Consider the following 15000-nt stretch of genomic DNA (forward strand, 5'->3'; position numbering starts at 1 on the left):
TAGCTCCAGTCTTATGAGATTAGTGCCTCTTTCCCCTCAGGAGGCTAAAAAGATTTGGCATAAGCCCTCGTATCCTCAAAAAGTCCAACAGCTGCACCATCGAGAGCATCTTGACTGGCTGCATCACCATTTCTAAAACATTTATACAAAATAAAACACTAATATATTTTATTAGATAATTATTCCAGCCCCTGAGTCAATACAGTGCATTCGGAAAGTATTCAAGCCGCTTCACATTTTCCATGTTACATTACAGCCTTATTCTAAAATGTATTAAATCTTTTTTTTTGCTTCATGATAAGGACAAAGCAAAAACTGTTTACAAATGTATTACAAATAAAAAACTTAAATATCACATTTACATAGGGAATTCAGACCCTTGGCTCAGTACTTTGTTGAAGCACCTTTTGCAGCGATTACAGCCTTGAGTCTTCTTGGGTATGACGCAACAAGCTTGGCACACCTGTATTTGGCGAGTTTCTCCCATTCTTCTCTACAGATCCTCTCAATCTCTGTCAATGGGGAGAATTGCTGCACAGCTATTATCACATCTCGTCAGAGATGTTCGATCGGGTTCAAGTCCGAGCTCTGGCTGGGCCACTCAAGGGCATTCAGAGATTTGTCCCCAAGCCACTGCGTTGTCTTGGCTGTGTGCTTAGGGTTGTTGTCTTGTTGGAAGGTGAACCTTCTCCCCGGTCTGAGGTCCTGAGCTCACTAGAGCAGGTTTTCATCAAGGATCTCTCTGTACTTTGCTCCGTTCATCATTCCCTCGATCCTGACTAGTCTCACAGTCCCTGCCGCTGAAAAACATCCCACAGCATAATGCTGCCACCACCATGCTTCATCGTAGGGATAGGGCCAGGTTTCCTCCAGACGCGATGCTTGGCATTCAGGCCAAAAAGTTCAATCTTTCATCAGACCAGAGAATCTTCTTTCTTATGGTCTGAGAGTCCTTTAGGTGCCTTTAGGAAAACTCAAAGCGGGCAGTCATGTGCCTTTTACTAATGAGAGGCTTCCGTCTGCCCACTCTAGCATACAGGCCTGAGTGCTGCAGAGATGGTTGTCCTTCTGGAAGGTTCTCCCATCTCCACAGAGGAACTCTGGAGCTCTGTCAGAGTGACCATCAGGTTCTTGGTCACCTCCCTCACCAAGGCCCTTCTCCCCTGATTGTTCAGTTTGGCCGGGCGGCCAGCTCTAGGAAGAGTCTTGGTGGTTCCAAACTTCTTCCATTTAAGGATGATGGCCTCCCGGGTGACGCAGTGGTCTAGGGCACTGCATCGCAGCCCTAGCTACGCCACCAGAGACTCTGGGTTCGCTCCCAGGCTCTGTCACAGCCGGCCGCGAGGGATATCCTTGTCTCATCGCGCACCAGCGACTCCTGTGGCGGGCCGGGCGCAGTGCGCGCTAACCAAGGGAGACGGGTGCACAGTGTTTCCTCCGACACATTGGTGCGGCTGGCTTCCGGGTTGGAGACGCACTGTGTTAAGAAGCAGGTTGGGTTGTGTTTCGGAGGACGCATGGCTTTCGACCTTCGTCTCTCCCGAGCCCGTACAGGAGCTGTAGCGATGAGACAAGATAGTAACTAATAACAATTAGATACCATGAAAAAGGGGGTAAAAAAACATTTTTTAAAGAAAAAAAAGAAAGATCAATGCACCTGAGCTCAATTTTGAGTCTCATAGCAAAGTGTCTGAATACTTACGTAAATAAGGTATTTCCCCTTGACAGGACACTAGTCTCTCTCCTGTTTCTGTAGTGTGAGTCAGCTTGATGTACAAGTACACCCCCTTGACAGAACACTAGTCTATCTCCTGTTTCTGTAGTGTGAGTCAGCTTGATGTACAAGTACACCCCCTTGACAGAACACTAGTCTATCTCCTGTTTCTGTAGTGTGAGTCAGCTTGATGTACCAGTACACCCCCTTGACAGGACGCTAGTCTATCTTCAGTTTCTGTAGTGTGAGTCAGCTTGATGTACCAGGATCTCTATGGCATGGAGACACTGATCCATTGGAGCAAAATAAGCGAAGGAGAGAGAACAGGAGAGGCTATGTTCTCCACCCTTAGGTCCACCATTTTTATTTAGTAAGAAACTATTTACTGCTCAAGTCAGCAGATAGCCACAGAGGAAGAGTGGAATTGTGGCACCCACACCTGGGCAAGCCCTCTTTATGGTACCCATACCTGGGCAAGCTCTCTTTATGGCACCCACACCTGGGCAAGCCCTCTTTATGGCGCCCACACCTGGGCAAGCCCTCTTTATGGCACCCACACCTGGGCAAGCCCTCTTTATGGCACCCACACCTGGGCAAGCCCTCTTTATGGCACCCACACCTGGGCAAGCCCTCTTTATGGCGCCCACACCTGGGCAAGCCCTCTTTATGGTACCCACACCTGGGCAAGCCCTCTTTATGGCACCCACACCTGGGCAAGCCCTCTTTATGGCGCCCACACCTGGGCAAGCCCTCTTTTTGGCGCCCACACCTGGGCAAGCCCTCTTTATGGCACCCACACCTGGGCAAGCCCTCTTTATGGCACCCACACCTGGGCAAGCCCTCTTTATGGTACAAACACCTGGGCAAGCCCTCTTTATGGCACCCACACCTGGGCAAGCCCTCTTTATGGCGCCCACACCTGGGCAAGCCCTCTTTAGTCTATCTCCTGATGTACCAGTACAACCCCTGGACAGGTTGCTAGTGGCAGCTGGATGTATTAGTTTATATGGTAGCGATTCAGCTGTTGAAAGCCGATTTTTGAGTGTACAGATGCCATTGCTGTGTACAGATGCCAGTACAGATGCCATTGCTTAGGATAAATATTTGTTTTTAATGACAATTAGGCCTAATGAATACACACACATATAGGACAGTCAGTTAGTAGGATTAAAACATTGTGTACACAGCATGATGTTGGTGTTGGTTTGCACTCACATACACCGTTTGTCATTGTCAATGTTATCTTATGAACTTGTACCCTCGTTTAAAAATATGTTAAAAAAAACGTTATATTTCTCTCAGGAACAGAATGAAGTAAATCTCAATTAAGATTTCACATTTGGATTGTTAATTATATGGGTCCAAGAGTCACGACAATGCATGCATTCTTTACTCATTATTCATGATGTAGCCAAGCCGTTATGGACTGTTAGAGCTTCCTTCACTAGAGGTTTCTTCACTAGAGCTTACTTCACTAGATCTTCCTTTATTAGAGCTTCCTTCACTAGAGCTTCCATTACTAGTGGTTCCTTCACTAGAGCTTCCTTCACTACAGCATCCTTCACTGGAGCTTCCTTCACTAGAGCTTCCTTCACTACAGCATCCTTCACTAGAGCTTCCTTTATTAGAGCTTCCTTTACTAGAGCTTCTTTCACTAGAGCTTCTTTCACTAGAGCTTCCATTACTAGTGCTTCCTTTACTAGAGCTTCCTTCCCTAGAGCTTCCATTACTAGTGCTTCCTTCACCAGAGCTTCCATTACTAGTGCTTCCTTCACTGGAGCTTCCTTCACTAGAGCTTCCTTCACTACAGCATCCTTCACTAGAGCTTCCTTTATTAGAGCTTCCTTTACTAGAGCTTCCTTCACTACAGCTTCTTTCACTAGAGCTTCCATTACTAGTGCTTCCTTCACTAGAGCTTCCTTCACTAGAGCTTCCATTACTAGTGCTTCCTTTACTAGAGCTTCCTTCACTACAGCATCCTTCACTAGAGCTTCCTTTATTAGAGCTTCCTTCACTAGAGCTTCCTTTACTATAACTTCCTTCAATGTAGCTTACTTCACTATAGCTTCCTTCACTATAACTTCCTTTACTAGAGCTTCCTTCACTAGAGTTCCATTACTAGTGCTTCCTTTACTAGAGCTTCCTTCACTAGAGCTTCCTTTATTTGAGTTTCCATTACTAGTGCTTCCTTTACTAGAGCTTCTTTCACTAGAGCTTCCATTACTAGTGCTTCCTTTACTAGAGCTTCCTTCACTAGAGCTTCCTTCACTAGAGCTTCCTTTACTATAGCTTACATTACTATAACTTCCTTCACTAGAGCTTCCTTCACTACAGCTTCCTTTACTATAACTTCCTTCACTAGAGCTTCCTTCACTAGAGCTTCCATTACTAGAGCTTCCATTACTAGAGCTTCCTTCATTTGATGTCTGTGAGGCTGCAGAAGAAAAAAGCAGAGCTGCAGCGTGATTGGTGGATTCCCTGTCCCTGATGCCTTACATCTTTAAATGGGTCTGTTCTCGCCCAACAGGAGAGGGAACCCCGGTGAAATCAATGTGTTGAGACAGAAATGAGTTATTGCTACTCTTCTTACAGCAGTAGCACACAGGCCCTGAGGAGATATGAGGGAGAGAGGGAGGAAACGAGGGAGAGAGGGGGAGAGAAGGAGGGAGGGAGAGACAGATGAGAGAGAGAGACAGATGAGAGAGGGAGAGACAGATGAGAGAGGGAGAGACAGATGAGAGAGGGAGAGACAGATGAGAGAGGGAGAGAGAGATGCGAGAGGGAGAGAGAGAGAGATGAGGGAGAGAGAGAGAGAGACATAGGAAGAGGGAACAAAAGAAATAGGGGAGGAGAAAAGAGAGTAGAGATGAAGGGCGGGGGGGGGGGGGGCTTGAGAGAAAGAAAGACCAAGCGAGAAGGAGAGATAATGACCAATGCAGCTACGTAGCTGAGCACTGCAGAAGGTCGCAGAGAGAATTTTTGATGACGCTGGAGGTGAATAGGGAGTCCTCCTGGTGCTGATGGTGTAATAGAGGGCTTCAGAAAGCCATGCATCCCAAATGACTCCCTATTCCCTAAATATAGAAGAATGACATTTGGGACGCGGGCTAAGACAGTGCATGAGTAAACGTGTCAGTAAAAAAAAGGGGGGCCTGATTATAATGAATAGAGTGAAGGATGGAATGAGGAAAGTGCTTTCATCGCTGCTCATTTAAGATGTTTATTAGCTATTGAATGACTCTGTACATGTTTTAATTAGTTACACCATTATCACTGTAGGATGGTAGGATGGTAGAGTCAGACAGTATCACTGTGTCTGGTAGGATGGTAGAGTCAGACAGTATCACTGCGTCTGGTCTGAGGACGTTATAGATAAAATGGCAGGCACTGAGGGGGGGGTCATTGTTTGTGTCCTAAAGGGAACCCTATTCCTCATGTAATGCAGTACTTTTGATCAGGGTCCATAGGGTCTCTGGTCTAAAGTAGTGCACTATATAGGGAATAGGCTGCCATAGGGCCCTGGTCTAAAGTAGTGCACTATATAGAGAATAGGGCTCTGGTCTAAAGTAGTGCACTATGTATAGGGAATAGGGCTCTGGTCTAAAGTAGTGCACTATGTATAGGGAATAGGGTGCCATTTGGGATACATTCTATGATTCCTTCATCCGTTCACACACTTATCTCTGTGATGTCATAATAACCTTGCAGCTGTCCGCTGCCTGTAACAGCCATGATGATAACACCAGATAATAAAATATTGCTTTTATAAATTAGTGTTGGTCAGAGTGCTGATCTAGGATTAGGTCCCCTCTAATCCATATAATCGTATTCATTATGATTAATCTAAATGAAGGTCAAATTTATCCTATATCAGTACTCCTACTGTGACAATACTGGCCCTGATTCTGTACTTTAAATAACTGTTATAATTAGCTGAACATTCTCGCTAGATTGCAATGCATTGGTATCAAGGGACCTACCGTTTTCCAGGAAAACATTCCTGCACCATTACACCACTACTGCTACCAGCCTGTACCGTTGACACCAGGCAGGACGGGTCCATGGACTCATGCTGTCTGTAGGAGCGAACCATTTTCGTGAACGGGGCAGTGTACCTAATAAACTGTCCACTGAGTGTATACTGATGCTGTTGGGAGAGTAGTAGTAGATTTACGGCTCTGATGCTGATATACTCCAACATGAAGTACTATTGTGTTGGTATGTGATTTGATGGTAGGGTTGAGGGTACACTGACGGGAATACACTGCTACTTGAAGTATGACACCATGTCACCATGACGCCGTGTCGCTGTGATGCCGTGTCGCTGTGTCGCCATGACACAGTGTCACCATTTCACCATGACACCATGTCACCATAACACCATGTCACCATGACACCATATCACCATGACACAGTGTCACCATTTCACCATGACACCATGTCACCATGACATGACACCATGACACCATGTCACCATGACACCATGACACCATGAAACCCTGACTCCTTGACATGACACCATGTCACCATGACACCATGACACCATGACACCATGAAACCCTGACTCCTTGACATGACACCATGACACCATGAAACCCTGACTCCTTGACATGACACCATGACACCATGAAACCCTGACTCCTTGACATGACACCATGACACCATGTCACCATGACACCATGAAACCCTGACTCCTTGACAGGAGGGACCCCTGAGTGATTGGAGTCATTCCGCCCTCCTCCTATTCACTCCCTGTCTCTCCGACACCCCCCTCTCTCCTCTCAGAGGGGCGGTGGTAACCTCGAGAAGCAGGACAGCAACTGGAGAAATGCCGGTTCAAACCCTAAGGGAAAATAAGGCAGAGGGTTGATGGTATCAGAATCTCAGGGTGCTGCCATTAACTACTGCAGCGTAGCCTAGTTGTTAGAGCGTTGGACTAGTAACCGAAAGGTTGCAAGTTCGAATCCCCGAGCTGACAAGGTACAAATCTGGCGTTCTACCCCTGAACAAGGCAGTTAACCCACTGTTCCTAGGCCATCATTGAAAATAAGAATTTGTTCTTAACTGACTTTAAATAAAGGTAAAATAACTACTGCCATTAACTACTACAATTGCCATCGACTTACTGCCATTGTGCCCTTGAGAAACTTAACCCAAGCAGTTGACCCTGTGCTCCCAGCCTATGATGGTGTCTGGGTTAGGGGAACAACACAAGACAGCAAAAACTCTGATTCACATTGGACAATTTAATTAATTCATGAATTAAACTCTCTCCCTCTCCCTCTTTCCAGGCATGCACACAAGCATCAGTGAGATCCTGAAGGAGAAGACCCTGAAGCCGTCCCGTCGTAGCCTGCCCTGCCTGGCCCAGAGCCAAACCCACCCACAGAACATCAACCACTTCCTGTCCATGCCCCTCACCCCCGACAACAAGCCCCAGACACACCCACAGGCAGGAATTTTATCACCATAATTAGGTCACGATCAGGGTTGACCAGTCAATTCAGAAAGTAAAACAAATTCCAATTCCAAAGTTAGATTTAGCATCTTTCTCATTTAGAACGGGGAGGGGACATTTGACCCATAGACTTGCACTTAACATGCAAAGAGAGGGGTTGAGCTAGTGCCCTGCTTCCGCTCCTCATTCTACTGTTTTTATAGTCTTTTCTAGTAATTTTTTTAACACAGATTTTATATTTTAATCGCGATTCTCAGCTAAATATATGTCTTCTTCCACCTCTAACCTCAGGACCATCTGCAGTCAGTGCCTCAACTCCAGGTTCAGGACCAGGCCCAGCTGTCTGACCCCTGGCTACACCACCAGGCCCAGGACCACTGCCAGATCCAGGCACAACACACCCAACCTCTGTCCCACAGTCACAGCACTTCCTGCACCCTCATCTCCTCCAAGACAGGTCAGTGAGTCGGTCAGGTCAGTTGGTCGATCAGTCGGTCGGTCTGTCATTTGGTCGATTGGTCTGTTTGTCCGTCCATCTGTCTCTGTCCTCCCACAGCCTGACGGAGATCTATACATGTATAAACACCAAAAATGAAAGCAGCAGACGCTTTTATCCACAGCGACTTGCAGTGCATGCAGTTTTAGTGTGTATGTGATTCCTGCAGGAAGTAAACCCACAACTGTAGTTCTAATGAGGCCGTAGAGAGTTAAGGTAGGGGGAGACCATTATCGTCTAATGAGGTCATTGTGGTGTGATGCAGGGGGAGACCATTATCGTCTAATGAGGTCATTGTGGTGTGAGGTAGGGGGAGACCATTATCGTCTAATGAGGTCATTGTGGTGTGATGCAGGGGGAGACCATTATCGTCTAATGAGGTCATTGTGGTGTGAGGTAGGGGGAGACCATTATCGTCTAATGAGGTCATTGTGGTGTGAGGTAGGGGGAGACCATTATCGTCTAATGAGGTCATTGTGGTGTGATGTAGGGGGAGACCATTATCGTCTAATGAGGTCATTGTGGTGTGATGTAGGGGGAGACCATTATCGTCTAATGAGGTCATTGTGGTGTGATGTAGGGGGAGACCATTATCGTCTAATGAGGTCATTGTGGTGTGATGTAGGGGGAGACCATTATCGTCTAATGAGGTCATTGTGGTGTGATGCAGGGGGAGACCATTATCGTCTAACAAGGTCATTGTGGTGTGATGTAGGGGGAGATCATTATCGTCTAACGAGGTCATTGTGGTGTGATGCAGGGGGAGATCATTATCATCTAACGAGGTCATTGTGGTGTGATGCAGGGGGAGATCATTATCATCTAACGAGGTCATTGTGATGTAGGGGGAGATCATTATCGTCTAACGAGGTCATTGTGGTGTGATGTAGGGGGAGACCATTATCGTCTAACGAGGTCATTGTGGTGTGATGCAGGGGGAGATCATTATCATCTAATGAGGTCATTGTGGTGTGATGCAGGGGGAGACCATTATCGTCTAATGAGGTCATTGTGGTGTGATGCAGGGGGAGACCATTATCGTCTAATGAGGTCATTGTGGTGTGATGCAGGGGGAGACCATTATCGTCTAACCAGGTCATTGTGGTGTGAGGGTAGGGGGAGACCATTATCGTCTAACCAGGTCATTGTGTGTTGATGCAAGGGGAGACCATTATCATCTAACGAGGCCATTGTGGTGTGATGTAGGGGGAGACCATTATCGTCTAACGAGGTCATTGTGGTGTGATGTAGGGGGAGACCATTATCATCTAACGAGGTCATTGTGGTGTGATGCAGGGGAAGACCATTATCATCTAACGAGGCCATTGTGGTGTGATGCAGGGGAGACCATTATCATCTAAGGAGGTCATTGTGGTGTGATGCAGGGGGAGACCATTATCATCTAACGAGGCCATTGTGGTGTGATGTGTGGGGGAGACCATTATCATCTAACGAGGTCATTGTGGTGTGATGCAGGGGGAGACCATTATCATCTAACGAGGCCATTGTGGTGTGATGCAGGGGAGACCATTATCATCTAACGAGGTCATTGTGGTGTGATGCAGGGGGAGACCATTATCGTCTAACGAGGTCATTGTGGTGTGATGTAGGGGGACCATTATCGTCTAACGAGGTCATTGTGGTGTGATGTAGGGGGAGACCATTATCATCTAACAAGGTCATTGTGGTGTGATGCAGGGGGAGACCATTATCGTCTAACGAGGTCATTGTGGTGTGATGTAGGGGGAGACCATTATCATCTAACGAGGTCATTGTGGTGTGATGTAGGGGGAGATCATTCATCTAACGAGGTCATTGTGGTGTGATGCAGGGGGAGATCATTATCATCTAACGAGGTCATTGTGGTGTGATGCAGGGGGAGATCATTTTCATCTAACGAGGTCATTGTGGTGTGATGTAGGGGGAGATCATTATCGTCTAACGAGGTCATTGTGGTGTGATGTAGGGGGAGACCATTATCGTCTAACGAGGTCATTGTGGTGTGATGCAGGGGGAGATCATTATCATCTAATGAGGTCATTGTGGTGTGATGCAGGGGGAGACCATTATCGTCTAATGAGGTCATTGTGGTGTGATGCAGGGGGAGACCATTATCGTCTAATGAGGTCATTGTGGTGTGATGCAGGGGGAGACCATTATCGTCTAACCAGGTCATTGTGGTGTGAGGGTAGGGGGAGACCATTATCGTCTTACCAGGTCATTGTGTGTTGATGCAAGGGGAGACCATTATCATCTAACGAGGCCATTGTGGTGTGATGTAGGGGGAGACCATTATCGTCTAACGAGGTTATTGTGGTGTGATGTAGGGGGAGACCATTATCATCTAACGAGGTCATTGTGGTGTGATGCAGGGGAAGACCATTATCATCTAACGAGGCCATTGTGGTGTGATGCAGGGGAGACCATTATCATCTAAGGAGGTCATTGTGGTGTGATGCAGGGGGAGACCATTATCATCTAACGAGGCCATTGTGGTGTGATGTGTGGGGGAGACCATTATCATCTAACGAGGTCATTGTGGTGTGATGCAGGGGGAGACCATTATCATCTAACGAGGCCATTGTGGTGTGATGCAGGGGAGACCATTATCATCTAACGAGGTCATTGTGGTGTGATGCAGGGGGAGACCATTATCGTCTAACGAGGTCATTGTGGTGTGATGTAGGGGGAGACCATTATCGTCTAACGAGGTCATTGTGGTGTGATGTAGGGGGAGACCATTATCATCTAACGAGGCCATTGTGGTGTGATGCAGGGGGAGACCATTATCATCTAACGAGGTCATTGTGGTGTGATGCAGGGGGAGACCATTATCGTCTAACGAGGTCATTGTGGTGTGATGCAGGGGGAGACCATTATCATCTAACGAGGCCATTGTGGTGTGATGCAGGGGAGACCATTATTGTCTAACGAGGTCATTGTGGTGTGATGTAGGGGGAGACCATTATCGTCTAACGAGGTCATTGTGGTGTGATGTAGGGGGAGATCATTCATCTAACGAGGTCATTGTGGTGTGATGCAGGGGGAGATCATTATCATCTAACGAGGTCATTGTGGTGTGATGCAGGGGGAGATCATTATCATCTAACGAGGTCATTGTGGTGTGATGTAGGGGAAGATCATTATCGTCTAACGAGGTCATTGTGGTGTGATGTAGGGGGAGACCATTATCGTCTAACGAGGTCATTGTGGTGTGATGCAGGGGGAGATCATTATCATCTAATGAGGTCATTGTGGTGTGATGCAGGGGGAGACCATTATCGTCTAATGAGGTCATTGTGGTGTGATGCAGGGGGAGACCATTATCGTCTAATGAGGTCATTGTGGTGTGATGCAGGGGGAGACCATTATCGTCTAACCAGGTCATTGTGGTGTGAGGGTAGGGGGAGACCATTATCGTCTTACCAGGTCATTGTGTGTTGATGCAAGGGGAGACCATTATCATCTAACGAGGCCATTGTGGTGTGATGTAGGGGGAGACCATTATCGTCTAACGAGGTTATTGTGGTGTGATGTAGGGGGAGACCATTATCATCTAACGAGGTCATTGTGGTGTGATGCAGGGGAAGACCATTATCATCTAACGAGGCCATTGTGGTGTGATGCAGGGGAGACCATTATCATCTAAGGAGGTCATTGTGGTGTGATGCAGGGGGAGACCATTATCATCTAACGAGGCCATTGTGGTGTGATGTGTGGGGGAGACCATTATCATCTAACGAGGTCATTGTGGTGTGATGCAGGGGGAGACCATTATCATCTAACGAGGCCATTGTGGTGTGATGCAGGGGAGACCATTATCATCTAACGAGGTCATTGTGGTGTGATGCAGGGGGAGACCATTATCGTCTAACGAGGTCATTGTGGTGTGATGTAGGGGGAGACCATTATCGTCTAACGAGGTCATTGTGGTGTGATGTAGGGGGAGACCATTATCATCTAACGAGGCCATTGTGGTGTGATGCAGGGGGAGACCATTATCATCTAACGAGGTCATTGTGGTGTGATGCAGGGGGAGACCATTATCGTCTAACGAGGTCATTGTGGTGTGATGTAGGGGGAGACCATTATCATCTAACGAGGTCATTGTGGTGTGATGCAGGGGGAGACCATTATCATCTAACGAGGCCATTGTGGTGTGATGCAGGGGAGACCATTATTGTCTAACGAGGTCATTGTGGTGTGATGCAGGGGGAGACCATTATCGTCTAACGAGGTCATTGTGGTGTGATGTAGGGGGAGACCATTATCATCTAACGAGGTCATTGTGGTGTGATGCAGGGGGAGACCATTATCGTCTAACCAGGTCATTGTGGGTTGATGCAGGGGTAGACCATTATCGTCTAACGAGGTCATTGTGGTGTGATGTAGGGGGAGACCATTATCGTCTAACAAGGTCATTGTGGTGTGATGTAGGGGGAGATCATTATCGTCTAACGAGGTCATTGTGGTGTGATGCAGGGGGAGATCATTATCATCTAACGAGGTCATTGTGGTGTGATGCAGGGGGAGATCATTATCATCTAAGGAGGTCATTGTGGTGTGATGTAGGGGGAGATCATTATCGTCTAACGAGGTCATTGTGGTGTGATGTAGGGGGAGACCATTATCGTCTAACGAGGTCATTGTGGTGTGATGCAGGGGGAGATCATTATCATCTAACGAGGTCATTGTGGTGTGATGCAGGGGGAGATCATTATCATCTAACGAGGTCATTGTGGTGGGATGCAGGGGGAGACCATTATCATCTAATGAGGTCATTGTGGTGTGATGCAGGGGGAGATCATTATCATCTAACGAGGTAATTTTGGTTTGAGGTAGGGCGAGACCATTATCGTCTAACGAGGTCATTGTGGTGTGATGCAGGGGGAGACCATTAACACTGTCAGCCACAGCATCATGAATAATCTTGATGGTCCTCTCTCTGCACTATAATTTCTACTGTTTATCACGGACTGTTTACTGTTAATCATATCATGAGTACATAATCCACTGAATAGACTGGTACTTAATGCACCGTCATGTAAGATTTGTTTATGACAATTCTGAATGCAATCGCAGGAAAATCACTTTTGAAAGCAGTTTTGGATCCCAGCTTTTTATTGCTGCCACGTTTATTTTTCTACTCCTAAAATTGAGGGGGTGACATCATTTAGCATGGCTGATTCAGAGGGGTTGGGTTAAATGCGGAAGACACATTTCAGTTGAATGCATTCAGTTGTACAACTGACTAGGTATCCCCCTTTCCCTTTCCCTTTAGGCGCAACAGATCTCTTACAGGGGCAATGACGTCTTAAAAGGGCAATGACAAACACTACATGGACAAAAGTATATTTCAGCCACACCCGTTGCTGACAGGTGTATAAATTGAGCACACAACCATGCAATCTCCATAGACAAACATTGGCAGTAGAATGGCCCGTACTGAAGAGCTCAGTGACTGAAGAACTCAGTGACTTACAATGCTACCTTTCCAACAGGTCAGTTTGTCAAATTTCTGCCCTGCTAGAGCTGTGGAAACGTCTAGGAGCAACAACGGCTCAGCCGCGAAGTGGTAGGCCACACAAACTCACAGAACTGGACTGCCGAGGGCTGAAGCGAGTAAAAATAAACTGTCCTCTGTTGCAACACTCACTACCGAGTTCCAAATTGCCTCTGGAAGCAATGTCAGTGTAACAGTTTTGCTTCCGTACCTCTCCTCACCCCTACCTGTTCTCGAACCAGGGACCCTCTGCACACATCAACAACTGACACCCACGAAGCATTGTTACCCATCGCTCCACAAAAGCTGCTGCCCTTGCATGGCAAGGGGAACAACTACTTCAAGGTCTCAGAGTGAGTGACGTCACCGATTGAAATGCTATTAGCGCGCACCCCGCTAACTAGCTAGCAATTTCACACCAGTTACATCAGCACAAAAACTGTTTGTCGGGAGCTTCATGAAATGGGTTTCTATAGCCGACCAGCCGTACACAAGCCTATAATCACCATGCGCATTGCCAAGCGTCGGCTGGAGTGATGTAAAGCTTGCTGCCTTTGGACTCTGGAGCAGTGGAAATGCGTTCTCTGGAGTGATGAATCATGCTTCACCATCTGGCAGTGCGATGTACTGGGTTTGGCACTATGCCCCAATGCATAGTGCCAAGGGATGTACCTTTCCTGTTTCAGCATGACAATGCCCCCATGCACAAAGCGAGGACCATACAGAAATGGTTTGTTGAGATCTGTGTGGAAGAACTTGACTGGCCCTGACCTCAACCCCATCGAACAACTTTGGGATGAATTGGAACGCCGACTGCGAGCCAGGCCCAATCGCCCGACATCAGTGCCTGACCTCACTAATGCTCTTGTGGCTAAATGGAAGCAAGTCCCTGCATTAATGTTTCAACATCTAGAGGGAAGCTTTCCCAGAAGAGTGGAGGCTGTTATAGCAACAAAGGGGGGACCAACACCATATTAATGACCATGATTTTGTAATGAAATGTTCGACGAGCAGGTGTGCAGATACTGTTGGCCAGAAACCAACCAAATTAAAACATTTGAGTGAATTATAATGAATAATAATTTCAAAATAATAATGAATAATAACAATCAGGATGTTGTGTCCAATGAATGATGTGTATAAACCCTGGTTTGCTGACGCTATGTATTGGCCATTGAGAGGCTTTGAAGCCACATTGGGACTCCCCAGTAGAAGCAGTACACCATAGGAATGAATGGAATTCTACAGTGTTTCAATGAAAATGTTCAAATAAGGACTAAATGACATGTATATAAGAATGGTTGTTGTTGTAGTGCAGACAGTAACATTAGTACTCTCTGAAAATAATACTTTAAAGATTATTTGTATGTTTAGTTCACATAATCTAATTTAAAAATATGCATTTAAGTGTCTGTAAGAGAATAAACGTGTCAAAAAATAATGTAGACTAAGCATTAATAAATGTATTTATATAAGGCTTCCAAACATGTTTTACAAATGAGGAGTACTAGATGGCTGTGCGGTGGCTTCAGTACAGCTCCCCCCTGTCAGTCATCCAGGGTTTATACACATCATTGTGTCCAATGGAGGTAAATACAGATGGACCAATCCCATGCTTCTGTCTTTCTATTTATAGCCACTATGTTGCATCAGTTGGCTACAGTTAATAATGCCTTTTGCTAATAGCACATCTGATGATAATATTTATATTTATTTTTTCCAATATGTGCTCATTTCTGGAATATATATTATATTATTATTATATATATATTATCTTATTATTATATATAATATTATTATTATATATATATTATATTATATTAATATTA

At 46.2% G+C, this 15000-nt stretch overlaps 1 protein-coding gene across 1 annotated transcript in view; it reads left to right on the top strand.

The window, feature by feature from the left end:
- The window catches only part of ano3 (anoctamin 3), a 126035-nt gene that overhangs the window by 32432 nt on the left and 78603 nt on the right, over positions 1-15000 (top strand). Inside the window, exons 2-3 of the mRNA XM_055922023.1 lie at positions 7006-7166; positions 7464-7629. Coding sequence (XP_055777998.1) covers positions 7006-7166; positions 7464-7629 — 327 coding nt within the window. The remainder of the gene's footprint in view (positions 1-7005; positions 7167-7463; positions 7630-15000) is intronic.

Source organism: Salvelinus fontinalis, chromosome 5 (genome assembly GCF_029448725.1).
Source record: "Salvelinus fontinalis isolate EN_2023a chromosome 5, ASM2944872v1, whole genome shotgun sequence".
Taxonomy (NCBI): domain Eukaryota; kingdom Metazoa; phylum Chordata; class Actinopteri; order Salmoniformes; family Salmonidae; genus Salvelinus; species Salvelinus fontinalis.